General features: G+C 44.7%; 1 protein-coding gene and 1 non-coding gene across 4 annotated transcripts in view; one reads left to right on the top strand and one right to left on the bottom strand.

The window, feature by feature from the left end:
• Nucleotides 1–1,347: 1,347 nt before the first annotated feature.
• Nucleotides 1,348–27,703, bottom strand: part of Peak1 (pseudopodium enriched atypical kinase 1) — a 210,502-nt gene continuing 184,146 nt past the window's right edge. For all 3 annotated transcript variants that reach the window (XM_041638336.1, XM_041638337.1, XM_041638338.1), the window contains 2 exons: nt 25,792–26,534; nt 1,348–7,885 (listed from right to left, as the gene is read on the bottom strand). In XM_041638336.1, coding sequence (XP_041494270.1) covers nt 6,722–7,885; nt 25,792–26,534 — 1,907 coding nt within the window. In that variant the 3' untranslated portion in view covers nt 1,348–6,721. The remainder of the gene's footprint in view (nt 7,886–25,791; nt 26,535–27,703) is intronic.
• LOC121438413 lies at nt 18,722–18,823 on the top strand. The gene has a single exon (XR_005973093.1). It is a non-coding gene; the product is annotated as a U6 spliceosomal RNA (small nuclear RNA).

Here is a 27,703-nt window from a genome sequence, read left to right on the forward strand (position 1 = left end):
GAGGGTTATCCGGGACTCTGAGAAGCCCTGCCATGTTCAACCTGTTTCCTCTTAAAGAGTTTTGCACATTTGAGTTGGAGCTTAGCAACCAGGCCCCTCTCCAAGCCCCCACCCAGTGTGAAATCCAATTTTTAAGTTTTAGCTGTAATTGCCTTGAGCTGCTTTTAATGACAGCTTGCGATCTGCCAACTGCTGCTCCTGGCTCCTAAGGTGCTAATGAAGCTCCTTCTCTCGTGGAGCGCAGGCACACTTTGAAGGAAGTCTCATGGCTGGGCTAGGGAGAGCAGGCAACAGAGTGGGGGGCACACAGCGTAGGGCTGCAGGTAGGAAGGAAATCAGCTTCTCTGTACATGGGTGACTCTGTGGGAATGCTAACGACAAGCGTTAAATGGCCCATGTCCTCCAACCTCTCTGCCTTCTGGGATTCAGGCTAAGCCAATGCGATGCGGACTGGCCTATCACCTCCAGGTCCCATATCCTTTCAGGCCTCCAGGGTGGCTACTCATGTAGCACAACTAGTGTTAGGCAGTCGCCCAATCCGTGAAGAGCATTCCCTGTGACCTCTAGGACCCAATGCCCCCCCCCCCCCAAGCAGTATGCAAAGCCTGTGTCCCTGGGCAATGTCTAGTCATTGTTGTCTCTTCCTCCTGGATGCAGAAAACAGTTTACAGCCCACATTTATGGAGTTTATACCTCAGCAACATAAAACCCAACCCTGGCAGCTACCTTGCTGGGTAAGCCTTAAGAACAGTCTTAGTAAATTCTAGAGGGCTTGGTAGTGGAGATGAGCGTGAACATTTTGTGGAGACTGCCCACCATGGCGGCAGTGGAGGGAGTCAGAGCTTAAGTTGGCTTACAGTCTACACACCTGTACTTTCAGCTATGCTTCTTCAATCGTGTGGTAGTGCCATTGCTGACTGCGGTCTTCCTGCTTACACCAGGTGGCCTGCCTATGAGCTTGTCTGCCTTAGGAAGGATGTCTCATGTGACAATGTACCTTAAGGTACCTCAAGTGTGTGAATTCTGTAGACGTGTAGGCTTGTCGCTGCTGGCCAAGCCTCTCTAACAAGGTAGCCTGTCATGACTGGACACCAGGGGGCGATCTCACCCAGTGAACGGGCAGCCACCTCCACTTGCTCTCCGTTTCTCAAATTACAGAGGCCCTGAAGAGAAAAGAAGAGATGGGGTCGGGAGGCGGAGGGCATGTTGGCTAAGGGTCTGGTTCAGGGATGGGTAGCCCTCTTGGGAATGAGTAAGAGAGCTGCATCTGCAGCCAAACCCGTGCCGTGTGTCACCAGGGACAGGTCGCTGGAAGGATGTGTACACGAAGTCTGGTTCTTTGTGTATATTAAACTGAGTTTATTTACACAGTAACGTGAGGCCACAGAGTACACAGCAAAGTACCACAGCAAACCGAAGGGCGGCGCCACTGCTGACACGGGGGGGGGGGATCTGTTGTTGATTCATACCACTGTAAATATGTAAGGAGATGGCGAGAGCGCTGGAGGGAGGGAAACAAGATTTCCCAATAGTTTGGGCAGGGTCATGGAGAATCAGAGGTCAGAGTAAGGACTGTCATGATTCCAATCACCAAGACAGGTGACATCTTGCTTCTGTGTCCATCTCCCAACAAATTGCCCTCCATATCCTTGACAGAAAACCCAACCCAGTGTGTTCACACACAACACTCTAGAATTGGGGAGGGAACAGGGCAAGAAACGAGTGGGCTTCCCAAAGCTGTGTGGCTTAATCTTTCAACGACACCACATTGAAGCCACAGGGCTGGCTCAACATTCAAGTTACCGAGAGTGCAGACACACACACTAGTCACAAACTGACGGGCAGAGTGGGTTTCCTGTACCACAACACTATTCATAGCAAAATATATAACTCTGCGATTCTGCTGGGCTGAAAAGAACCCCCAACCTCTTGATTCCCTGAAACTTTCTTGATTTAAAAAACCATGGGGGGTGGGGTAGGAAGGGGTGGGAAGTGGGGACAGATGGAGAGGCTCTCGAAGGGGGAATGGACAGAGGATGTTCAGAATGCAGACCCCGGTGGCCCATCTAAGTGGGCATCATTTCCAGTGGCAGCTGATGCAAAGGTCTCTAATTTAAAACAGCTGCAGGGGTAGGTGGCCGACAGCTGCATAGCACCTTGGACAGTCTGGGTACTTAGACACATTGGAAGAGATGCTGATGACAATCACCTTCGGGGGAAGGTTCATAAAATGGTGCGGTGTGTTAAGAAATTTCCCAAGAGTTCTCGAGACAAACCTTTTGAAAGCACCTGCTTTTTAAGAAAGAAATCACCTCCAGCCCAAGCTTTCAATATTACACAGACGAGGCATTCCCATGCTTAAGGTCTGGGAAACAGCCAGTCATGTGAGCGAGCTGGTTACGAGTTCTTCTTAGATACCAGGGAATTTCACTACCTGCTTCGGCCGCTGCCACTCCCTTACTCCCACCACCCTCACCTTCTTTTTCTCCTCATGTGCAAAATGCACTGCTTTTTCTTTTCTTCCTTTCTGAGAATGACTTACAGTTGAACACCCAGGTCGTGGAATGTGTAGATTCCCTTCCTCTGGCACCGGTCACAGCACAGCCCCATCGTCTGAGAAGCAGGATGGAAAGGCTTGACTTCTTTGGTATAACTTGTCTAGGATTCTGCATTACGGCTCTTCTGACCTCCTGTGGGGGCACTGGTTTGGGGCCGTGGGGTCTCCGGCTGGGCACTGCTGTGAGTGTGGGCAGGTGGACTTCAGTGCACGCTTCCGCAGGGGTAGCACTTGGGTCTGCCTCAGCGCAGCACTTTGGGCCTTTGAGAAAATGAGCTTCAGTGAAGTAAATCTAATAACCCAGTTTTATGGGCAGCTATCCTGTTCACTTATTAGACTGGATCAGAATCCCAATCCTTACCCACTAGAGAGGGGAATGATCAGCATGCCAGAGCTGGCCCAGCGAGCTGAGTTCCTCTTGTCCCGTTTCCAAGTGTATGTGTGTGCTTTATATACCCAGAATTACTTGAAATACAATGATGCCTCCAAAATCCACCCCAGTTTTTGAGACTAGCCTGTATCTTTTTGGATCACTCTGGGTAAAAGCTATGGGAAAATCCTGACGGTAGGCAGGTCACCGGCTAATGCCCGGTGATTTTCCGGTATTGGATGAATTAAACGTAAAAAGCTGAGTGTAAGCCTTCCGTGACCTGCTACTCCGTGGGCGTCAAGATCGTTCCTGGGATTCTGTGAGAACAGAGGCTTTGCTCTTAGAAACATGGATCCTCCTGGAGGCTCAGATTTCCACGTTCATGAATACACCCTGAGCTCCAAGGCAGAACTGGCACTCCTGCGATGCTCCGGAGGCTGCTCTGCTAGCTCCTGAGGGATGCGCTTCTTGGCCCCCAGCTCCAGCAGTTTAGGAGCAGGAGCGCACATCCCCCACGACCCCATTCAGCCCACCTCTTGAGAGCAAATCCCGGAAGCCACTGCCACCGGCCTGCCTGCCAGTCTGACTCAGCCTCGGGGGCTGGTGATACTCATGAGTCTCATGTTGCCCCCCACGGGTTCTGTTGCTCGTTTGCTCATCTAACTGCTGTCCTTCATGGTGAACTTTTGCACACTGTGTGGGTGAACACATCCCCAAAGGGCTCTCCTCTGCGGCACAGGAGGCTGCTGGTAGCCTGGGCCTCTCTGTGAAACACTTCTTATTTCCATGGCAAGGTTACTATGCTAACAAGGCACTCTGAGAGAGACATTTACTGCTGCCTGCTCCAGCCACAGTCCTGATTCTCTAGTGTCCACACGTGCTGAGACAGTGTTCGCGCAGCTGAAGGAAAAGCTCCAAAGGGGCTTAGCTGTTCACACTCTCAATGTAATGTTAGAATCTATGGCATAGACTTTAAGAGAAAAAACAATCCGCTCAATACAGACGTTACTTAGGAGAACTTCAAGTGCTAGACCAGTGACACTCCAAAATTCATAATATATCTATGTATATATGTGTGTATGTGTCTGCAGAGGGTAGGAGTTCCCTTCAGCCGACGGATGAATTAAAATGGGAATCTATGATAAAGTTATACGGACTGAATTTCACTATTTTGAGAAATGCTCAGAGGACCACCTGAAGGACTCTGCCTAGAAATACAATCCTTGTCTGTTCTGACCTAACCTAGGACATGCTCTTCCTGTCCATCACATTCTGTGGCGATTCCCCAGAGACGGGTAACACAGCCACCTGTCTCTGGGAAGCTGAGGCCCTTCTCTTGTCACTAGGCTTTTATTTCGCCTCTCACTTGTGTGGACTTAAGAACAGTGAGAGACAAGCGGAAGGGAGAGTGCTCAGCTTGCCAGCGTGGTGAGGGAATCACGTGGAAGGGAGAGCGCTCAGTTTACCAGCACGGTGAGGCAGTGGCAGCGGAAGTGCGCATGCTTGTTTTACCGTGGCCTGAGAGAAGGCTGGGTCGAAGCTAACACGAAAAGGGTATCTACAGACAGAACAGAGGGCTAGGGAACATTCTGCATTAAATATGTAACCTCCTTCCACAGTCAACGTTTGGGTTTACATGGGCAAGGCACCATGACACTGAGAAAATATCTCAGTCTGCAGACGTTGTGTGGAGTGAAGGACTGTGCCAGCTGACCCGCCAGTGGTCGTCACGCTGCCAGTTCAGTGCATAATTGGGCGGGGAGTTATGTGCACATGGGCTATGTAAGATGAATCAAACCCTAGCCGGATAGGCGTGATGCAACCACGACCCACGGCTGCCCACTCCACGGTCATGCTATCTAGAAGGGCCAAGACTCTCCGTGAGCCAACTAGCCCTCTTTCCTGGGAGTTCGGGGAGCTAGCCAGGAACACAAGGCCATCCTCCCTATGCAGACTCACACATATTATTCTCTTTAAAAATGAATAATAAAATACATTCTCCTTTTTCGGTTCTCTTTGATAAGGGTGAATCACATGAAAGGCTGTTAAAAATGTTAAAAGTCTAGAAATGTCCAAGGCCACTACGGTGCCACCCAAGTAATACTGCACAATCAGTCTTGGCTTTAAGATGACTCTGCGCTGGTGGATGAGGGCTCCCCAGGTTCCTCACTGGCAGGGTGCAGAGGAACAGGTCTGTGAACTCTGCTATAGGCTGCTTCCCTGGAGGCCTGGTCCCCACCTCCAGCATGTGTGTGCACACAGGCACACATGATGTGTACACGCTTACCATTCAAGTGACTCTTGGGATGTTGAGGTTGAAGTAAACAGATACTCACAGTTTTGAATACAACAAGTGCATGAGCGAACATACACACAGGTGGAAAGAATACTCGCTTCTTAGCGCAAGTATGTGCCAAGGGAAGAGAGGAAGGTTTCTGTAGTTCTCACTCAGGTAAAGTTGCAACATAAACACTGTAATATACAGATTAAAAATACATACAAAAATTGCACATAATTCATGGGAGAGCACAGGTCCCACAGGAATAGCTCTTGGCCATCTACCGCAGCCGTCAGGCCACCGCAAAGTCTTCGGAGCAGTGGGCCACTCACTCTGGGAGGCGGTCCTTCTGGAAGAGGCTGGCATTCTTAGGAGCAGGCCAGCCATCTTAGTGGCCTTCCCATCCTCCCTTGCCTTCTGGCCATTTCAACAGCCAGCTCTGAGGTGCCTTCTAAGGCAATGGTAATGCTAAAGTGGACAGCCATTTCATTCAGAGCCACTGTCTACAGCATCTGGCAGGGTAGCTGATACTGGCTACTGATGGAAGGGAGGTGGCCAGTCGCTGCTTGTGGGGGACACTGACTTAGCCACCACCAGTCCGGGCTGCCATGCCATTAGGTCTGATAGTAATCAAAGAACAGTACTTTAAAGTCTGTTCCCTGAGGGCCCCTGGAGAATTGCACACACAAGGACATTATTTCCTCATGTCCTGCCAACTATTCATAAACTCTGAACTGCATTCCATTCTGCTGAGGCATTGGGGACACCACCTCCGGTCAGCTCTGTAATGGGCCCCCAAAAGCTGATGAAAGACCCAAACTTCAGCAGGTTGGGACAGAGTAAGGGTGAAGGCCAACCAAGCAGTGGCGGCAGGGCTGATGCTGTCAGGTTGTTCTTTGTGTAGGGTACACATTTACTAAGAGTGAATGGAAATGGACAAATGGACGACCCGCCATCCAACAGACGGGAATCTCCTCTGCTTTCACTTTCGGCCAGGGCACAGGCCAGTCCCCAGTGACTAAAACTGAGCCGAGAAGCAAAATGGCATGCCTCCTGGGAAAGAGGCAGCTATGGGTACTTTACAGGAAGAGGAAGCTGGTGGGAGGGCATCCCTGGAGGACAGCCGATGTTGGTGACTGTGTGCCGCTAGCTAGTGAGGACAGGCAGACTAGCTTCAGTTCTGGAAGAGGTGGACGCAGCTTACTAAGTGCACTCCGCCGGAGCTGGTCCATTTTCTTCTTGACCCCAGGTTTGTGGGACTATTCAGATGACAAATGTTCCACGGGAGGGTGACTGCACGGCTGTGCAGTGGAATTTCTGGACAGTAAGGAAACACTCGGCTTCTCACTGTGTAAAGCTATGGATGACCTTGCTGAATCGCCCCCTCTGCTCGTGGACAAGGATGGCAGGTTAGCTTCTCTCCTTTCCTGAATTCTGAGTGAGTATAGGACAGGGACCTGAGGGCAACACGAAGAAGGTAGAAATACTTAATAATAAGAACGAGATCCAGGCCACGTTAACGGTGTTGCAGGATTTTCACAATGTAACTCAGGGAGTCTGTGGTGGCAAAAGCCAGGTACTGAGCGCAAAGCCAGTCCTCGAGGCTGATGCCCCCCTCTCTGTCCAGGGACTTCTCAGCAAACTTGATCATCAGCAGTGTTCGCTTGATGTCCAACCAGTTTTGGAGCAGAGCACTCTTCTGTCCTGGGGTTGCAGAGGTGGTGAAGGTTTGGAAGAGATCTTCACGGGGGCCCCAGAGCAGACACTGGAGGATGCCTTTGGCGTCAGAAATGAGGATGCGCTCAGAAGGGTTGGGGTTTAGGAGGCAGCTGGCGAGCTGCTGCAGGCCCCAAGAGTACGGTGAGCGGAGAGGGATGCGAGGCAGATCTGTGCGAGTGTACTCTTTCTCCTTCAGCTCTGGGTTCTCATCGAAAGGGTTGGGCAGGTGCAGCATTTCATAGATGAGGATGCCCGTTTGGAACTCATCACACTTCTTATACTGGGTGGCTGTGATGATCTCTGGGGCAAGGCGGGACTGGTCTCGGAGGATCTGGGGATCCACCAGATGGCTCTTCTGCTTGGCCTGCGAGAAGTTGCTCACGATGAGCCTTGTGGGACAAGCTGATGGGGGGCAAGGATCTGCAGGTGAAGGGCCTTGGGCAGCTCCCCCAGGCTGGTGCTGGACAAGCAACAAGTTCTCCAGGCGCAGATCACAGTGAGTGACATGGTAGGGCTTGAGATGCTCGAGGCCGGAGCACAGCTGTAAGAGCAGCAGACACACCTGCCTCTCATACAGGTCAGGGCTTTTCCCATGATGGGCCAAGGAATCTCGCACAAAGTCAGCCACAGTGAGATGGGGAACCTCCCTGGTGATCACTACAACATGGCTTCTCTGCTTCCTATTCGTGACTCGCTGGTTCTTTTTCTGGGACGACTCTGTTTCAGAGCAGGGCTGGGGGTTTTCCCCGGCGGTTTCTGCTTTTACCTCCTCCTCACTGTTCTCAGTTTCGTCCTCTGCCTTTTCAGGAGCATCAGGATCCTCCCAGGGAAGCAGACGATTAGGGACTTCAGCAAGGAAATGGCCACAATCCTGCTGGATGTTAAAATGCACAGCCAGACTCTGCCGGACAGCCAAGCTGTGGTAATACTGCTGAGATTCCTGAGCTTTGCTCTTACAGATCTGAAAGAGAGGAAGGAACATGACTTAACCTCCCTTCCATAACAGACTGAGGACATGCTGAGGATGACCAACTGGAACACACAGACACACAGTGACGTCTTCGGAAAGAGTGAGGCAGCCAGCCCTGTGCTGAGTGACCACTGTTGGTGGCAACCATTTCTCATGGGCCCCTACCTTCAAGGCTGTGTGCAGTGCTTTCCGTGTTCTGCTTCTAGCTTTCACACAGTCCTTTAAAGCAGACCGAGGGTTTCCACAAATGGTGCTGGAAATTGGATGTGCACATGCAGAAGAATGAAGCTTGACCTCTAAGCTCTCACCAGTTACAAAATCAACTCAAGATGAATTAAGGACTTAACCCCAAGACCCGAGGTTATAAAACCAGCAGGGAAAAGGCTTTAGGATGTTAAAACAGGAAAAAAAAATGTATACAAGCCTCCAAAGGGATAGATAGGCAATAAAAGCATAAATAGACAAATGAGATTACATCAGACTAAAAACCTCTGTACCACAAAGTAAACAAGTCAACACATTGAAGAGAAAACAATGGGAGACATATTTGAAACCACACGTCTGAGAAGAGGCCAAAATTCAGAATATGTAAGAAATTAAAAATAAAAATACCAACTAACCAAGAACTACTAACAATAAGAAAAAATAACTAAAACTCAAACAACCCAATGAAAAATAATTAGTATAAGACATACAAAGGGATGGACACACACACGACCATGAGGAAAGGCAAATCAAAACCATATCACCTCACTCCCATTAGAATGGCTGTTACGGGGGCTGGAGAAATGGCTTACCAGTTAGGAACTAACTGTTCTTGCAGAGACCCTGAGTTCAGTTCCCAGTACCCGTGCCATGAAGATCACAACACCTGTATGTAACTCCAGCTCCAGAACGACCAGATGCTGCTTCACTTCACTCCCCCCACATATATGTAATTAAAAAGTAGAAAATATAAATCATAGAAAAAATAAAAGCTGTTACAAAAATAAAAGAGCTGGTGAGAGCAGAGGAGGGACCTCGCGCACACTGTTGGAGGAACATAAAGGAGCACAGCACTGTGGAAAACAGCGAGGAGCCTCCAATGATGAAAAACAGCCGCCATATGACCTAGTGAGCTCACTGCATAGCCGCGAGAAATGAAACTGCACTGTTGAAGGAAGAGCCGCATTCCAGTGTTTACTATTGATAGGCAAGAAATGGAAATTATATTGATCACTGACTGGATAAGTAAAATAGGGCATATATACATAAAAAATAACATTCTGTCATTTGTGATCACACAGATGAAAGTAGAGGTCATCTGCTGAGTAAAATAAACCAGGCTCATACAAACCACAGTGTGATTTAAGTCAGATGTGGGTCCTAAAGGATGGTCTTAGAAGCTGGAAGTGAAATCATGGCTATCAGAGGCTGGGAAGGCTGGGCAACAGTTATAAACATGTCAGAGGTATAAATTCAGATGTTTTGTACAGTATGGTGATTATAGATAATACATAATTATTTTGAAAAAGTTAGAAGGAAGGATTTTGAATGTTTTTATCTCCAAGAAATGCTGCATGTCCAGTTTATGTTTTTTTGTTAAAAGAAAGGATAAGGTCCAGATACACGTTAAGAGTTTGCAGTGTGCTGTAACGGCAAAACTTGTCCTACTCTACCCTTCTCCTTGCCAGAAGACAACAGCAGCAAAACAAAGCTTCACTTACTGCCTACAGAAATTTCTATCTAGACTGGCTCCGCCCCCATACCAACATCAGGCAGTAAGACCTTGATAAGAAATTCTATGAAGTAGGCATGACTCAAGAAAGAAGCTCTGACCTCAAAGGACTATAAAAGCAATAAACAAACGAAACCGCCCAATGGGCTTGGAGAGGCTGACAGTGGAGGCGCAGTCTAGCCCTGGTCCACAGACCACAACAGTCTACAACACACATCTAACATCACAGACTCCAGGAATATGTCCTCTTGGTGTATGGATACCGCCTGTTTCTTACAGTAATATGAAAAAAAGTCAAGTTTAAAAAGTTGCATTTTATCCATTTTACTTAAAAAGAAAACTGCAAACATCTTAGGAGATGCGGATGGATGCCTTGTTTGGAGAAGCAGCATGCACTGATTTCTATTCATAAAGAAATTAAAAATGAAAGAAAAAAAGGGCAAGGGAGTCTCTGGGGAGAACAGCATCTCTTTGTCATTGCCTATGCTTATTACAATTAGAGACTTGATGTCACCGCTCCATGCCATGGAAATAAGTCCGTACATATCCACTGAGACATCCAAAACCAAGGTCTTTCAAGTCTTCTGCTACATACTTACCTAATCAGATTGAAAAATGCTTTATTTATTTTTAATTTTTTTTAAAGCAAACTTCTGCTCTTGAAATAGATGTCCTCAGGCAGAGTTCACGTTCAAACATATATCTTTCAGAAAACATTATCTTTGGAAAGCTCTCAGTCTCTAGCACATGCAGTGTGATATATCCTATATGCGCATCAATCACATGAATTCCTTCTATAATGCACTGATGGCAATATTTCATGTTTATGTGTCACCAGGTATTTAAAATCCTATACTAGCCATAATTTAGTTGTATGGGGGGGTTAGACCTGGCACATGGTACCATTAAACTCATTGGAGGTTTATAATTTGCTTCATATCATACTGCCCGCTAAAACGGAGGTCCCAGGGTCCCAGCTCCTCCGTCTTTGAAAAGTCTATCAGATATCACTGAGCTTGGTTAAACGAGACTACAAATTAAACTCGGTTGTCACGTTACAGAAAGGACACTCCCAAGGACTCAGGCCCGGGATTTAGCCTTGCCAATAGCTGAGTATTCTTGGGCATGCTCACTTAATTCCTCTGGGTCTCAGCTTGCCTAACAAAGCAAACAACATAAAGAATATGGAAACCTTACCTCACAGGCGGTAGGAGAGATTAAATGAGATCAAGCATATCAAGGAAATCTACACATGAATAACATACACAAATGTAATGTTGCTAACCAATCAGACTACTTGGAAATGTTAAAAAGAATACAATCTTACAGAAACTTGTTATTGTTTTCAAAGAGACCAAACCTATATATATATATATATATATATATATATACATACATACACACACACACACGCACACTGTTTGTATGATGTGTGCGAGTGTTCATGTTGTCCCACTCCTCTTCCCTTTAAGTTCTGAGAGCGACCTGCCATAGCAGTGGCTCTGACTGCTGGTCTGATGAAGACAGCTAATAAATGACTCAAAGATTTCCTTGTTTTTTTTCTGTTAAGATAGTCTCCTATGAAGAGTCCTGTCTGGCCAGAAAATCATGATGGAGCCCAGGCTAGTATCAAACCTGAAGTAATCTTCCTGCCTCAGATTCCCATGCAAAACTATGAGCCACACTCAGCCAAGGACAGCATTATGTTCTAGTCTAGGAAAGCCAATCTACTTCCAAAGAAAATGGTTTAACCAAGCTTTTGCTTTTTTTCTATGCCAAGATACCCTCATTGTGTGGTGGTTCAACGTCAGAGGTAGAGGAGATAGCCCAACTGTGATAGTCTAATTTTCTCTGCATGTACGCAGAGAGGTAGTCAGGCATATTTTTATAAAATCTTCCAAAGTTTTGGAAGTAGATAAGAGCGTGGATTCTACAACTAGAATGTATGTTTAGCTTCAGAGATTGACTTGAGATAAAGATCAGAGCAACTTACAAAGAAGAGGTGATAAATTGCTCCACTACTTTGGACGTTTGGGAGGAAAATGGTTTGCCCAGGAGAACCTGAACAGGCAGCACTCCTTATCTGTGCATTTACACACAGGGCTGGAGAATAATGGGTCAATCTAGTTTAAGGGCAAATAATAAACGAGAGAATGAAGCGTAAAAGAGAAGAAAGGTACTGGACTTTTAATTGGTTTATAACCACGGAGCCAGTTATAACCCAAATATGGACTTATGGAGATTTCCATAATAGGATTTCACGTGATAGGTAGCTCATAAATCTTTATTATGGAAGCTGCAACGATGTTAATTTAGGCAGGAATATTATATCATTCTATGTACTACATAGTAGCCATTTTTCAAATATTAATAACTTGACTCCTTTAGATTAAAAAATACCTCAAAATGGCCTGACTTCAGATGATAAATTTCTAGTTCAAAAGTTATTTTGGAGAACTCCTCTTTCTAGAATAAATAAAAATGAAGTTCTTACTGCCAGGGGTTGATTTGTTTGTTTTTAAATTCCTTTACTCAGTAAACTTTCCAGTTTCTTGTTTTCATTTATTTCTTTTGAGCAGAATTCACATTCTTTCCTTGTAAAGGGTAGATGGCCTGAATAGGGGCATCTCAAGAAAGAGTACTCAGAACTATTCCCACAGGGATCCGAATCCCGTCCCCCACGCTCTGAAACAAAAACACAGCAGACCGAGGGTGCTATCCTATCTTCAGGAAAAGTTCACATTCCCAACAAGAGACAACGGTATAGGAAAGCATACTTAAAAAGCTGCCAATTTTGGCAGATTATGTGCTTGTCAACATTTTCAGCAATAGAAGAAAAACGGAGCAGCTGAACACCAGAGACACTAGAGGGCGCTGCAATATCAACATCCAGGCACCTCTGCACACCACAGAACGAAATCCAGCGGCTGAAGGGTGGTTAGCGTGGTCTGTCTGCCTGCTGTTGACTGGATGCTGAGTTCATGCAAAGGGACCCGATGAGAAGAGCACAAGCAGGCCAGGAGCCCATTCTGGGCACAGGGGCTTTACGCTCATCAGCTCACAGGGCTGCCTGCTTGAGACACTCTGCAGAAGGGCCAGGGGGACATCAAAAAGGATGACCCTAGTGACCTCAGCACGAATAATGCACTGGTGTAAAAACTGGGGCTTGAAGAGAAAATGGGTACACATTTGAGCTAGTAAAACACACAGGGAAGGAGAAATATCTGGTTGGTATCAGCTAAGCGGGCCAAGGAATTCTACAGCAGTCACTGCAGCATCCTGAAGCAATTTGACAAAATTTCCAAATACAGGGGTGGGGACACTTTAAAACCACTGACAAGTTCTCTGCTGGAAAATGGAAAAACAAAACACAAAACCAGAGTCAGGGTTAAATTATCCTCTCTCAAGACTTTCTTAGATCCGGGTCAAACTCCCAACACGTACACAGCCTGGTCTCAGCAGGAAGCCTGAGCTGGACAATGGTTCCTCACACACAATCTGAAAAGATTCCCAACGTTCATTTCAGCTCAGGGGCTCATTTTATGTGTTGCTCATGGCAACTGCTCTGCATACCTTTGAGGCAAATTTGTCATTATAAAGCATTTATGTTTGTAATAAGAATGTCAACCTAGACAGCTAACTTTTATAAAGTAGACCGTGGGGGCTGTGACTGCACAGTCACATCATAAGCAGCCGGGAAGGGAGAGACAGCATGTGTCTGTCATGACTGACCCTTCCGGAATGCCCTCACTGTCTGGGGCCTGTAAAGAAGACCTACATCCTGCTGCCCTTTTGGTGACAGACACTCAGTTTAAAAACTGGGAGGAGAGCAGTCGGGGGTGGGGGTGGCAGGAGTATGATGGAGCTGCTCACTGACTATGATCTCTTGACCCTTTGCTTGAGCTGATGGTGTTAGCAACCACCCTGCATATGGCACTGATCTCACATCTGCCTGGTAACCCACGTTATCTCTCAGAATCTTACACTGACAGCACTAACTGAATAATTTGTATTATCCTATGAATTGCTACTATCTGGCACAACCAACCCTGAGCCCTTCCCACCCTTACACCCTGGTCTTCGTTCCTAGCGAATGGCTCCACTATCTGGCTCAGTTCTCCATTTTCCTGCATTAAATCCACTCTGGATTTCTCTTCTACTTTTACTCCCTATGTCCAACTTGTTTACAACATCTATTGATTTTATTTCTAAATATCCTTTAAGTTATTCTTTCTTCATCTCTGTTGTTGGACTACCACAAAGGTTTTCCAGTGGGGCTCCTTGCTTCTCCTATGGATTCCTTTCAATACTCCTCTCACAGGGAGCCCAGCTATCTTTAAAACCCACCTATTTAGATATCTAAGCAGTAGTTCACAGCTCTATTTCCTATTTCTTTTCCAACTTGTTCTTCCCATGCTGCTCTCTGTCTGTAGCCAGTCTCCCATTCCCTTTCTGTCCAAGGCCCTATTTTCATTCCTTAGGTGGCAAAGGAATTCCTAATTTTCCTTTCAAAGCCTTCTCAGGTGTTACTTCTGAAGGAGAGAAGGCGCTGAACACTCTAAACCTCTCCTGCATCTGGACATCTCTCTTACTATAGTTAGCTCGGTTTTTGGTCTACTTTAAGAACAGACACTTGTATCTCAGGGCCTAGCAGAGAACAAGGACATAACATATGTTCAATTTACCCATACAAAATACCAAGAGACAGCTACGTTGAATCCAGTATGGTTATAAGGCGTCTTCACTCAGAGCAGCTAAGAGTACACGAATAGCTTTTAGGAAACAGATGGAAGCTGGCAAAGGAATGGGGAAGGGGCAATAGCAGACAAACCCAAGTAATCAACGCTCTTGAATGGCCAGACTACACAGCTGAGTACAGCTGATCAAAGAGCGCTGTCTGCTGAGTGAGTCTGCCCCAGAGGCTCACTGGCTTTGTGCTGAACAAAACTACACAAAGCGACAAGGCTCCTTCATCATTCTACTCAATTTTCTATTCTCTTTCCCAAAGAAAGTAATAATTACAAAATGCAGGACTCTTCCCAAAATAGCTTACATTAGCTTTTATTTTTCCATTATGGGCCCAGTGAGCCTTCAGCCTACTTCCACTTTATCAGCAGGGAATCTCATTTCCTTCTCACGCCACGCGCTTTCCAGGGCCTCAGTGAGCCTTAAGTGAGATGGATATTGTAGGGGATAAATTGTAGAGGGACAGAAATGAGAAACACTGACGATCACACACATTATTCCGTGCTACGCTGCTGCAGCACACAAAAGCACAACTGCAGAAGGGAAACAAGTTCTAGACTGACACCCAGTATTGGATACTGTAGTATATAGGTCAGTTACTGCTTGACATTAATTCCTCAACCTGCTGAGGAGTACCCTTTACTTCCAGCTTCAGAGGTAAGACACCCCCCCCCCCTGCCATGACCCCTGAAGGCTATGCTGTTACAACAACATTCAAAATAGATGAAATGTTTAATATATGAAATCCTGTCTGGGTACAAAGAACAAGGACTCCACACTGTAAAATCTGCTATGAGACTTACCACGTTGGCCAGGTATTTTACTCTTAAATTACTACAAAAATGTTTACATGGCCAAGGAACTCATTTGGAACCGAGAGGAGATATTTGAGAAGGTAACTGTTGTAAGGCTTGACCGTCTGATTTGTGACTTAGAGTTTAGGACCCAGATTAGGAACTCAACCAATGTGAACCCCAACTTGCAATCCCCACTACGCTCTCTCACCTCATTAATATCAAAGCTCTGACTTTTCTTATATTAGGCAACTTATTTTGGCTCCAAGTTCATAGGAGCCCAAACCTCTTCTCTCTAAGCAAGTTCCCAGCTGGCTCTCTGACACTTCCACATGCCGAGCCATGAAATGAAGCGGATACTGACCTAGGATGGCTGTGTATGTGTAGCTGGCCACCGATCACCCGTTTCCTGTAATGCTTCAGTGTTGGGCATATTTGTGCTGAATTATAAAAGTGTGGATGGATTTCCATCTAGGTTTTTCCTTACTACTAAGCTAGTAATTAACTGCCCGTGTAGATAGTATGAACTTGTTGTAAATTCCTACCGATAACAGCTATTCCCCTTAATGCGTTTTCATTTAGTGTCTTGCTTTCTCAGCATCTACCCAAATAAGACAAATTGGGATTTGAGTAAAAAGTGCAATAAAAAGCACGGGTCTCCACAATTCACCTCAACTTTATTACAAGCTTTTAACAAGGCTGTGGTGTAGGAGGAAGAGCAACTAAGCCTGCTGGGGAAACAGGAAAGTCCCCAAGTCTACCGAGCTTTGTACTGCCTAGCCTTGAGAACAAAGGCTTGCACTATTAAAGAGAAGACACCCATTGTCTTTGGATTGCAGTGGGAAACATTTAGAGAGTCAGTTGCATTTTCATAGATGTAAAAAAACTGAGCATCTTCTTTAAGGTAACTTCATCCAAATTTAACAGTCTTTCATAGCAGCATTTGTTCTCATTATCTCATGAGATAAATAAAAGATAAATGAGATAAAAAAAAAGATTATCTCATGAGATAAATGAGAAAAAAAATCTCAGTGAGACCAAGCAATAATCTACCAGGTTAGATTCTACTCCATCTCTTCTAGGCAAAAGGCATTACATGGAGAGCTAGCTTATGGACTCAAGTATAATGGGGAAGGTCTGCTTCGGAGTCAGGACTCAGTCCACCATGAAACTGACTACCCTCTCTGGCCTTGGTCTCTTTTAGTAAAGATGATAAAGGCCCTTGAAAATTGACTTTAGTCTACCAGGATATGTGGTTAGTGGCTATTGTGAGCCTTTGAAAGACAAAGAAGGCAATGGAGATTTTTTTACTTGGATATCAGGGAGGTTTTAGTTCAAGCTTAATTTTATATTTACTTTTATTTAGAGACCAGGGAAGTGAGGGGCTGGAGTCCAGCCAATGTGTAGCTCACCCAGACAGTCTGGCCTGCTGGGTGGTATCTGTCAAGATGAGAGAATAAGAGAAAACATAGATGAGGAAGAAATGGGAGCTGAAGGCAACTGATTGTGTGGGAATTGATTTTGCTTTTCCTTTACTAAGACGCTTAGGTAAAAGCTGACTTACACTCACCACCTCCCCATTTCTGACCCTGCTAGCTTGCTGGGTTACTCATTTTCTTTTCTTTTTTACAGTTGAACTTTTTATTGATTCTTTGTGGATTTCACGTCATGCATCTCGATCCCACTCATCTCCTAGTCCCTTCCCATCTGCCCTCTCTACCCTTGCACCCTCTCCTCCCCCAGGATAAAACAAGATAAAATTGGAAAGAAGTAAGAATTTCATTGTGGAAGCTCAAGTGTGGCACAGTGAGTCACACAGTCCTTTAGTCCACATATTGTTACTTGCAAGTGTTCAAATGCATTGACTCAGTCTGGTTTGAAGTCTCTGGTTTTTGCTACATCATCAACACGTGGCCTTCACCAGGGGTTCCTCTTGGATAGCCTGTTGTCCTGTGTCATGGAGATCCTATAACTTTGTGTCTGCAGGACCAGCCCTTTCATGTGTTCCAGCAAATCACAGACAAGGTGCATGATGGGACGGGTCAACTCATAGCTCTAGTTCTGAGCTGGGTGGCTGCTGGTCAGTCCTCCAGCTCTCCCTCATCCTCAATGAGCTCTCCAGTACTGTCCCGGCCAGCTCACCCTATTTAGTAAGCAGCAAGGGGTGGGGCCAATTTTCCTGCTCTCATATCCTTGGGGTCAGCTTGCCCACACCTACACCCCGAGGGCCAGCTCTACTGGTGTTGCCTGGTTGGGGTGTAGGGGCCACTTGCTTAGCTTGAGAGTCAGGGCCAGCTCTTTTGCTCTAGTGACCTCAGGGATCATTCTCTCACCTATCACAGGCATCAAGGGGCATGGGGATGTGCTTCTCTCTCTTGCTCACAGCACCATATATGGTTGGTGAGGGGCATGGCTCAGCCTCTCACACTTATGTTCTCATTGCCAGCTTCCCTATGCCTCCATCAATGGAGTCAGCACTACTGTGCTGCCCAGGCGAGGTGCAGGGCCCACTCTCCCTGGTTCTGTATCTGGTGAGGGGCAGGGTCAACTCTCATCTGTCGCAGGTGGCAAGGAGCGAGGTGGGAGAGAAAACAAGGAGTGTAGGGCCAGCTCTCCCACTCTCAGGACCTTGGGTACCAAGGTGAACAGGCACCAAGTTCACCTGTGCCCTCACCAGCAGGGTCAGCTGGTGAGTTGCAGTGCCAGCTCTCCTGAATGCCACAGGAAGCGAGGGGCAAGGAGAAAGCGGGGGCATCTCTCCCTCACCTACACGGTCACTGCATTTTCTTGAGGCTCACCCAAGACTGTGAACACTTGTCTTGAAATGCCTGAGCTCTCGGCCTGTGAGTGACTACTGCTCCAATGGCTGGTGTTTTCAGCCACTTCTGTGTGTCTGCCTTTCCTTACATCGCTCTCTTCCCCAACAGTCTCCTATGCCCCAGCTAGTCTGACTAAAGATTCTGGGGGATGAGCAAACCATCTTCCTAGGCCTCACACTTCTGAGAGCTCCTGTGTTTAGCTGGCCGTCATTTGCATGCTTCACTGACACCTCAGCTTTGATTCATATTTCATTTAGTGGCACCGCCATCCTTTTGGGGTTGTCATGCCTAGAAATTTATGACTGCTGCCTCCATCTTACATGTAGCACTAACTATACATGGGCACCCTTTGCCAACTCTTAACCATGTCTCTTCTTTTTCTCTGTCCTACTGCAGCAACGGACTCACAGTTACCTGGACTGTTGCGAAAACACAATCGTGACCTCCCTGCTTTGAGCCTTTTGGGTCTCTCCCAGTATGATTTTCTTCTAAAACCATTCATTTTGAATCAACCCCTTTGTTTGAACCTTCATTATAATCTGTCTTATTTAAGTGTTATTTATGTTTTTTCTTCCCCACTGTATTATAAGCTCTGGGAGGGCAAGGCTTTTGTCTGCTGCATATGTATTGCTGTAAATCTACAGAATATCACAATGTTCAATGCTGTTTTTTGAAAGGTCATGAACTATTTTATCAAATGTCCACTATTATATATTGTACCAGGTTCTAAGCATATAAGAATTAAAAAGTCATGCTCGCTTCGGCAGCACATATACTAAAATTGGAATGATACAGAGAAGATTAGCATGGCCCCTGCGCAAAAAAAAAAAAAAAAAAAAAAAAAAAAAGAATTAAAAAGTCATAGTACTTGCAGTAGATGTCAGAAGCAATGGTGGGTAAGAGACTCATGGGTGTTTCTATGCTGTGTAACAGAATCATTGCTTGTTTGTGCACCTTAGCATGATAATACCACAAACATATCAAGTCCTACAGTTTCTTTCTTTTTTTTTTTTAAAAGATTTATTTACTTATTACATATATGGTGTTTTGCCTGCACGTATGCCTGCAGGCCAGAATAGGGCACCAGATCTCATTGTAGATGGTTGTGAGCCACCATGTGGTTGCTGGGGATTGAACTCTGGACCTCTGGACAAGCAGTCAGTGCTCTTAACCTTTGAGCCATCTCTCTAGCCCCCCTAAAAACCCCAACTTTTTTTGTTTGTTTGTTTTTCAGGACAGAGTTTCTCTGTAGCTTTGGAGTCTGTCCTGGAATTTGCTCTGTAGACAAGGGTGGCCTCAAACTCACAGATCTACCTTTTTCTGCCTCCTGAGTGCTGGGATTAAAGGCTGAAAATGGTTAGAGCTGCGGAAAGAGAAGGAAAGGAGGCCGGGGAGAGAGCAGCTCTTACTGCTGGCAATTCCAGTTCTGTAGGTAAGGAATAGGACCAAGGAAATGGTTGTTAGTGAGGACCCCTCAGGTAGTTATGGAACAGGTCACCTGTAGATCAGAAGGCTGAAATTCCTCACCGAGTCATACTGTCTCCAGGAAAAGGGAATGCAGACAAAAAACCCGGTATGTGTGAAAGTTAAGGAACACGAGGTAGGAGCTACTTATGATTTATGTTTGAGGACAGGACTACAGAGAAGAGAAAGCAAGGACACCTAAGGGTACCTGTGCCTTTAGGAAACCCAGTGTGATGATCTACAACCTCAAATGCTCTAGTCTGTCCTGCCACTGAATAGATCAAGATATAATCTTTTAACAAAACCCAGTCACCTATAATGATCATCACTCTCACATAGGATCTAACGCATACTGCTATTCTATAGGTCATTGTAAACAAAGTTGTGCTCATACTATTTGATATTCTATGGCTCTTTGCAATAAACATTTTTCATCTTCTATAGTCTTTATAGTCACCACTTTTAATGGTTACAAACATTTAATTGGGACAATGTGCTGTAATTTATTAAACTATTTCTTAATATCAGGAGCTTAATTTGTTTCTAATTTTGGCATCACTGAAATTTTTGAGGTTGCTTCATTTTGTAGCATTCTTCTACAATCTTAAGAGGAAAAAAAGATTCCTATATCTTTGAAGTAATGAGAAAGAAAATATCTAAGTATAGACCCTATCTAAATATGCTTAGGAGAATGTCCAATATTAAAGAATAATAATGAGTAACCTAGAGAATGTGGACTATTTTCCCAGTATTAACAACAATGAATTGTCTCATTGTATTTAAATGCACTCTACAGTTTATAAAAGCAGTCTTGCTACATAACCATGTGCATTATAACAATTTTATGAGCAGGCATGGCAGCCAGCTTCCACAGATATAAAAACCAAAAGAATTCTTGACCTGTTTAACAATAGCGATACATTTTAGAATGTGGGCCCAGTTGACTCCAAAATCTATTCTATATTACACTGCCTTTTAGTTTAAGAACAAATTAAAGCTATTCAAGATGAAGACAAATTAGAAGAAATGAGATAGGAAAACCTTCAAATTCAGTAAAAGTCCCAAGTTAAAACCACTTGTTTTACAACAAAGGCCAACACTGACACCTGCTATGGATTGAGCTGTCTCCCAAAATTCCTGTGTTGAAGCCCTAATCACCAATACAACTGCAGGTGGAGATAAGGGCAATAAGAAGGTAATTAAGTTTAAACAAGTTATGAGTAGAGGCCTAATACGATGTCATTAATGTACTTGCAGTAAAGAGACCCCTGAAGGCTCCCCTGCTTTCTCTGTGATGTCAGGATACACGGAAAAGGTGGCTGCTTACAGAGCCAGTGAAAGCCTTCGCCAGGAGCCAAGTCAGCCACAACCTGGCCCTTAGGTTTTTCCAGACTCCAGAATTTGGAAAATAAATTTCTCTTAGGCTATAGAGACTATGACAGCTTTTCTATAAGCTTACGTAAACAAAAACTGTGGGGGTGCCACCCCAACAACAGCTATGAATGTTTTAGAAGCGGCCTTAGGACTAGGCAGATGCTGAGAGCATTTAGAAATGATGTTAGAAAAAGCCTGGGTAAGTCTGGACTGACAGCTACAGCAGAGATAGATGCTAATGGAGATGGCAGTGAGGTCTCTGATGAAATGAACTCCATCTTAGAAACTACTGGGAAGGTGACACATGTCACACAGTGGCAGAGAATCGGACTGCACTGTCTGCTAGTGCTGAGGAAAGAACACGAGAGATAAAGCTGGATTTTAGTTGAGACGGTCAAGCCAGGCACTGAAGGAGTACCTCTGTTTCTCCTGACTGCTTAAAGGACAACAGGAAAGGGGAAAGAAGATGAAGACTGTTTGGTCTACTCATGTAAAAGGCATGAGTGCTTAATCTTTTGTTTTGTTTTGTTTTGAGACAAATCTCATGTACTTAGGATGGCCTCAGACTCTACATAGCTGAGGATGGCCTGAATTGATTCTCCTACCTCTGCCACCTGTGTGCTAGGATTAGGGGTGTGTACCACCACACCAGGTTTGAAAGCTTGTTCTTTACAGGACACTAAGGGTGTGGGCTAAACAGTTATTAGAAAAAGAGGTCATGGGTCCAGACTTCTCAGCAGAAATCAGGAAGAGGGACATGATAGTACATTAGCAGAGACTGCCAGTTTGGGTGCAGTGTTTGTCCAGAGGGGATGGAGAAAGAAGAATGGCACAAAAAGACTACCAGACAGCTCGAGTTCTACAGGCCTGGGCCACAGAGCTCTTCGGCTGTCTGTGTACATTATGTTCAACGAAAAGGAAGAAGGCCATGGGGTGATAGAGAGGTTCAGACTACTGCTGGAGAGAGGGCTCAGAGATTAAGAGTGCTTACTGTTCTTAAAGGGGACTTGGCTCTGGTTCCCAGCACTCATATTAACCAGCTCACAACCATCCGTACCTCTCCAGTTCCAGGGAACCCAATGCCTTCTGCTGGCGTCTACAGGCGCTCACACACATGGAATGCGCATAAACTCACGTAAGCACACGCACATACCACTTATACATATGAAGGCTTTAAAAAAACTTTCAGAAAAAGGTATCAATGTTGTTCTTCTTATGAAGGGTCCAGTGGGTAGGGCTGTTTCCTTCTGAATGTCCAATGATGACCCTCTTCCCTAGATTTGGAGAGCTAGGGGGACAACGAATAGTGCCTGAGGGTGGGAGAGCCTTCTGTGGAGCCATATGAGTGACAGAGGATCAAATGAGGGCATCTTTTAGAGAAATATGAGTTAAGGGCATTTAAGACTAGCTAAATTGGACTTTTGTACCCATCTTTCCTCCTTTCTGCCTCTGATTTCCTGTATTTCAGGATGGAATGTCTATCCTATGCCTGTACGCAACTATACTGGGAAAGCGAGTAAGCTGTCTGGTTTTACCAGGTTCACAGACAACAGTGTTGCATTAAGATGAATTTCACCTTAAATCTCATCCATATCTCATTTAGATAACATGCAGATGAGACTTTAAATGAGGACTTTAGAGTTGATTCTTGGGAGTCAGTCCCTTAAGGAGACTGCGATGCATCTGCCTGCGACAAAGATGAGTTGAAGTGAGGGGAGGAGGATGGACTCCTAGGAACTAAGTTGTGTCGTCTTCACATTTACAGGCTGAAGCTTTACAATGAGACCATATTTGATTAAGTTAGATATGTTATATGGTTGGGACCTGGCTACAACAGTGTTCTTCTAAGAAAAGGCCAGAACGTCTGTTCTCTCTTAGTGACTCTCATCATGGCGGGAGGACCCAGAAGGGACAGCCCTTATCAAAAAATAACCAAGTTACAACTCTGACTTTGGACTGTTCAGCTTCCAGAAACATGAGAAAATCAATTTCTATTGTTGGGCTAGGGATTTAGCTTGGTAGTAGGGTGCTTGCCTAGCACACACAAGACCCTAAGTTCAGTTCCCAACAACACACGCACATACACACAAATCCTATTATTAAGCCACACAATCTATGATACTTTGTTATGGCAGCCTGAAAAAGCTGACACAAAGTAGATATTTTAATAGTTTACCACTACTACTACTATATGTAGGTATGGTCCTTTACCTTTCAAATTGTCTTCCTTTTGCAATATTTTAAGAGACAAGTCCTATCTATTAGGCTATTCTAAATTCCACCAACATGGTAAACGGATATGTTAAGGAGACAAACACTAAAAAGAATTGTTTGGGCCAACTGTTGTTTTCTTTAACTCATCTCTACAAATGCAGGGTTCTCAGATTTCTTAGAATTTATTCCTTTAAGGTTGTATAATCAATTAGATACTTCTGGAAATGCCCAGAAAGCCTTCAAAAAGACATTTATATTCAGCATTTAGTATAAAGCACCCTGTTCCAAACCTGCCAACAACTCCCAGTATATAATCACTCGCCACCTGTTCTTTTGAGATTGCTTTTGTATTATTACAAGCAAAGAAATCAATACTACACCATTGATTTAGGAAAGAGACAAGATTGCATGGCAATAATACATAAAGTTAGTCAAGCCCCACTTCTCAATTGTTTTGAAAGAACAGATTCTTTTATGCTCCTTTCTGAAATAGGTGGTCATTCTGCATTGGTGATCTGTAGCAATAAAGACCCAAGATAGATAAGGTACTATAACCCCAATTGATGTAATAGCTCTTAAGAGCTACACAGAATCTCAAAATGCCTTTTTATACTCAATAGTAATATATTAACTTGAGTCCATATCTTCTCTCTGCAGTTTGTCCCTTGGCTTAATTTTAAAAGTGTGGGCTGCAGCAGAGGGCAAAGACAGTCAGCAGTGGAGGTGTTGCAATTGCAGAGACGCCACCAGCTAAAGAGCTGGTCCAACATATAGGTCTTGATAGGCAGGTAAGGCAATTGTTTATCTTATCCATTAATTTACTAAGACACCATCTGGTCCTTCTAAGCCAAATTAACGTGTAAAAGTCATTAGATATGTTAATTGGTTTTGAACCAGTGGATAGAATCAGTAAAAGGAGGCTATGGGAATGGAGAACATTATACTGAGCTTTGTGCTTTTAAATGCTTTCACTTGGATTATCTTACTTAATCGTCACCTTAGTCCCAGAAGGTACATGGTATATCATTTTAAACATCTGAGAGAAGAGGAAAAAACATCTTTGAGACCCAAAGATATTTATCTCTTTTAAAGTAGGGAAGCTGTCAAAGATAGTTCACTTAGCCACATGATAGCCCCAGACATAGGTGTTATTACAGACAAAGCTACAAAATGGTGAAGTCAGGATCAGAAGGCAAATCCTTAGAGATCTTAGTCCACACAACACTTGTTACACTCATGATATTTGTGTTTGACTATTACAGTGAGTATAACCAGACAGGAATCCTTCATGTCAAGTGGTCTGTGTCTCTCAAAATAGTGCGCTGTTTGGAACCGTGGACATGCATTTTAAATCAGAAATACCTGAGGCTTTTAAAAATTACATTTATTGGGGGGGGGGGTGTCAAGTGCACGAGTCCATATTCTCCTTCCACTAGCTGCGCCCCAGGGATTGAACTCATCGAACTCAGTCATCAGGCCTGTTGGCAAGTGCCTTTGTTCAACAAGTCATTTTGCTGGCCTGATAGATGCTGAAATTCTAGCTCTACTTGTAGCTAAGTGACCTCAAGCAAGTCAGTTACCTCACTGAGCAAAACCTTCCTCGTGTGTCAACTGGAGAAAAAGATCCTGACCTTATGAGTAAGTATTAGTTACCTTTGTCATTGGAAGTGTTCCCCAGGGAGCAGAGATGTCATGGAGGAGGGGCAGACAAGGATCTCCTACATGGTAGAGACACGGAAGCATGGACTGGAAGGCACAGCAGTCTCGTTTTTACAGGTGACCACTGCAAACTGCCAAGGCTCAGAGAAGTCTGAGGTCTGTGATAGTTCATGTTCATTCTCAATGTGAAGGGCTTTATGAGTATCGTGGAAATACACCTCTGGGTGTGACTATGAGGTGGTTTTTATGAGGGTGTTTGCAGAAAGGTTGGAAAGAATAGGAAAGACCCACCCTGATGTGGGCAGCACAGTCCTATGGGCTAGGGCCCCAGACTGAAGGGGGAAAGTTAACTGAGAATCAGCATTTCCTTCTCTCCGCTTCCTGATGGAGGAACAATGTGACCAGCCCACCCCCGTATCTGCTATGCCTTCCCCGCCACGATCGACTGCAGCCCCTCCTACTGTGGCCAAAATCAATCATCCATCCCTGAAGCTTCTTATCAGGTATCTGGTCACAGTACTTCCAGATTCCGGCAGAATGTTTGCTTCTCCTATTCTCTTTAATGTCTATATTTCCTTTTCATAATAAACCTACTTATTAGAGTATATCTGCTAGTATAGGAAGCTCATTTACTTTCACACAATGAAGGAACTGGAGGAAAGAAAGTGGGAAGAAAGAACGGAGCCAACTCAGTAACAAGGTGCTGGCTAAGAGTAAGGTAAGGCTAGGCATGCAGGTGCACACCTTTAGTGCCAGCACTCACAAAGAAAGAGCCAGGAGATCTCTATGAGTTTGAGGCCAGCCTGGTCTATATAGTTCAAGGCCAGCCAAAGCTACACAGTAAGACCCTATCTCATAAAAAAAAAAAAAAAAACAAAAACAAAAAAAAACCAAACCAACAACAAAAGAATGTTTGAAAAAAAAAAAAAACTGGGCGGTGGTGGTGCACAGCTTTAATTCCAGTGCTTGGGATGCAGAGGCAGGGGATCTCTGTGAGCTTGAGGCCAGCCTGGTCTACAGCGTTCCAGGACAGCACTGAGCTACACAGAGATACCCTGTCTCGAAAAAGAAGAAAAGAAGTTTAAGGTGAGACTTTTGATATTTTCTTACCTTGACGGCATAGTTATTGAGTGGATCTTTTGCATATGAGGCAGTGTAGTAGACCGCATCTCCAGCTTCGCAGCACGGTTTGTCGCTGGTTAGCCTGAAATCTGACCAGCTGTCCACTCCAAAGCGGAGTTGGTCTTTCTGCCCAGCCATGAAGAGGTCTTCGCATTTAACAGCCAATTTCTTCAAGGCATCTGTATGAAGGCTTCGGATTTTACCCACCACTTCCTCCCGATTTTCAAGTCCTCGATAAAGTGCTTGTCTCTGTGGCTTCTGGATGCTTCGACCCTGTCTACAGGAGAGACCACGTCGGCTGGAGAGGGACTCCATACTGTTGGAAAATCTGTCCTTAATACTGAGAGTGGCTAAGCTGGAGATACTGTTTGCTGCTGAAGGAACAGGTCTCTCTTTGTGCAAAGGTCTCTCCAAGGAATCGTAAGACTCAATGTCCAGTCCTTTGAGTTCACAGCTAATAGACGACCCAGCACTGCTGGCATCCCAGTTGGGGTCAATATCGTAGGTGGGATTAGCCATGACACAAAGGCTACTTTCCATGGTCTTCTGAAGGTCTTTGGAGATCGGCTCTGTATTGGCTCGAATCATTTTCTTTGGCAGTGGGGGTGGCGTGGGTTGGGAAGCATTCAATACTTCTTGGTCTGTCTTCTCTCCAAAGGCAATGGCATCATCCGAAACTCCCTTGGGATGCCGTGGATGCTTGGGAGGTATCATAGCTGCTCTAGACTGCCCTGCATTATTTTTAAAGAAAGAAGAAAAGAGAATTAATCAAAAATTTCAATCTCATTTCATAACTGAAGCAAGTAGAAATGAGTGAAGTAGGCATGGGGAATCTTATGCTTTCCCTGAAAACGCACAGCCAAGGAATGAACACTGAATGAATAAGATTCCAAAGCTTGACTGGAGCAACAAATATGAATTCTGTCTCAGCATTTCTCTGCCAGAGGAACATGACACTAGTTTAGGTGGTGGGCTTTGTTTTCAAAAAGGAATCCAGATTTTCCAGTCCTGTCCCCAGTGATGCTAACACTCACGGTGCCACAGCACCAAGAAAGGACAGACCCTAGAAACATCTGAATTGTGACAGTAGAGATGATAGCATTTGTGGATCAAAGGAAATACTTGGGAGCATTACTGAATTGAAACTAGCAATTGGGACCACTGTACAGAGCCTGACAAAATATTGTTCTGTTTCTTGTGAGAATATTCTGGTTTTACGTTGTATGTAACACCTGCCATTACATATATGTACATATAATGTATCCAATGTTTATGTTTAGAGGGCAAAGCACACGAGGGTTCAATAATACTTTGTTTCTTACATAATGGAAAGAAGACACTATTTTTATAAAAACAGAAATGTATCATGAAATTTCTACAAAAGTTACAGAAATTAGTCATGTTACTCAAAAAATGAGGCCTTTACTCAAGAGAAAGAGGGAGAGCACAATGCCTGGTTATGGGTTGCATTATGTTGCAGTCCTAACCCTTGGTATCTATGAATAGGTCCTCATTTGGAAATGGTCTTTCCATTTCCAATGGTTGAGGTTAAGGAAGACCCTAATCAAATATGGCTGGTATTCTAATAAAAAGAAAATACAACATGAAGACAAATAAGGGGGATACTATGTGGTTACAGGGGCAGAGACAAAAATGATTTAACTATAAACCAGGAATGCCAAAGATGGATGGCCATCATTAAACATTAGGCAGAAGCAAGAACAGATTCTACCTAGTGTCTCAGAAGAAGCGTGGTTCTGTGGAAAGAAGTTTCAGTTTGAGTAACTAGATTCCACAACTTTCAAATAATTACTTTCTGTTGTATTAAGCAACCCATTTAGGGCACGCTATTACAGTAGTCTTAGGAAATCAAGACATTTTGCTACTTATAATCATAGAG

The sequence above is a fragment of the Microtus oregoni genome, unplaced genomic scaffold (genome assembly GCF_018167655.1).
Source record: "Microtus oregoni isolate MIOR12 unplaced genomic scaffold, Mior012 000055F_ref0000237, whole genome shotgun sequence".
Lineage (NCBI taxonomy): Eukaryota > Metazoa > Chordata > Mammalia > Rodentia > Cricetidae > Microtus > Microtus oregoni.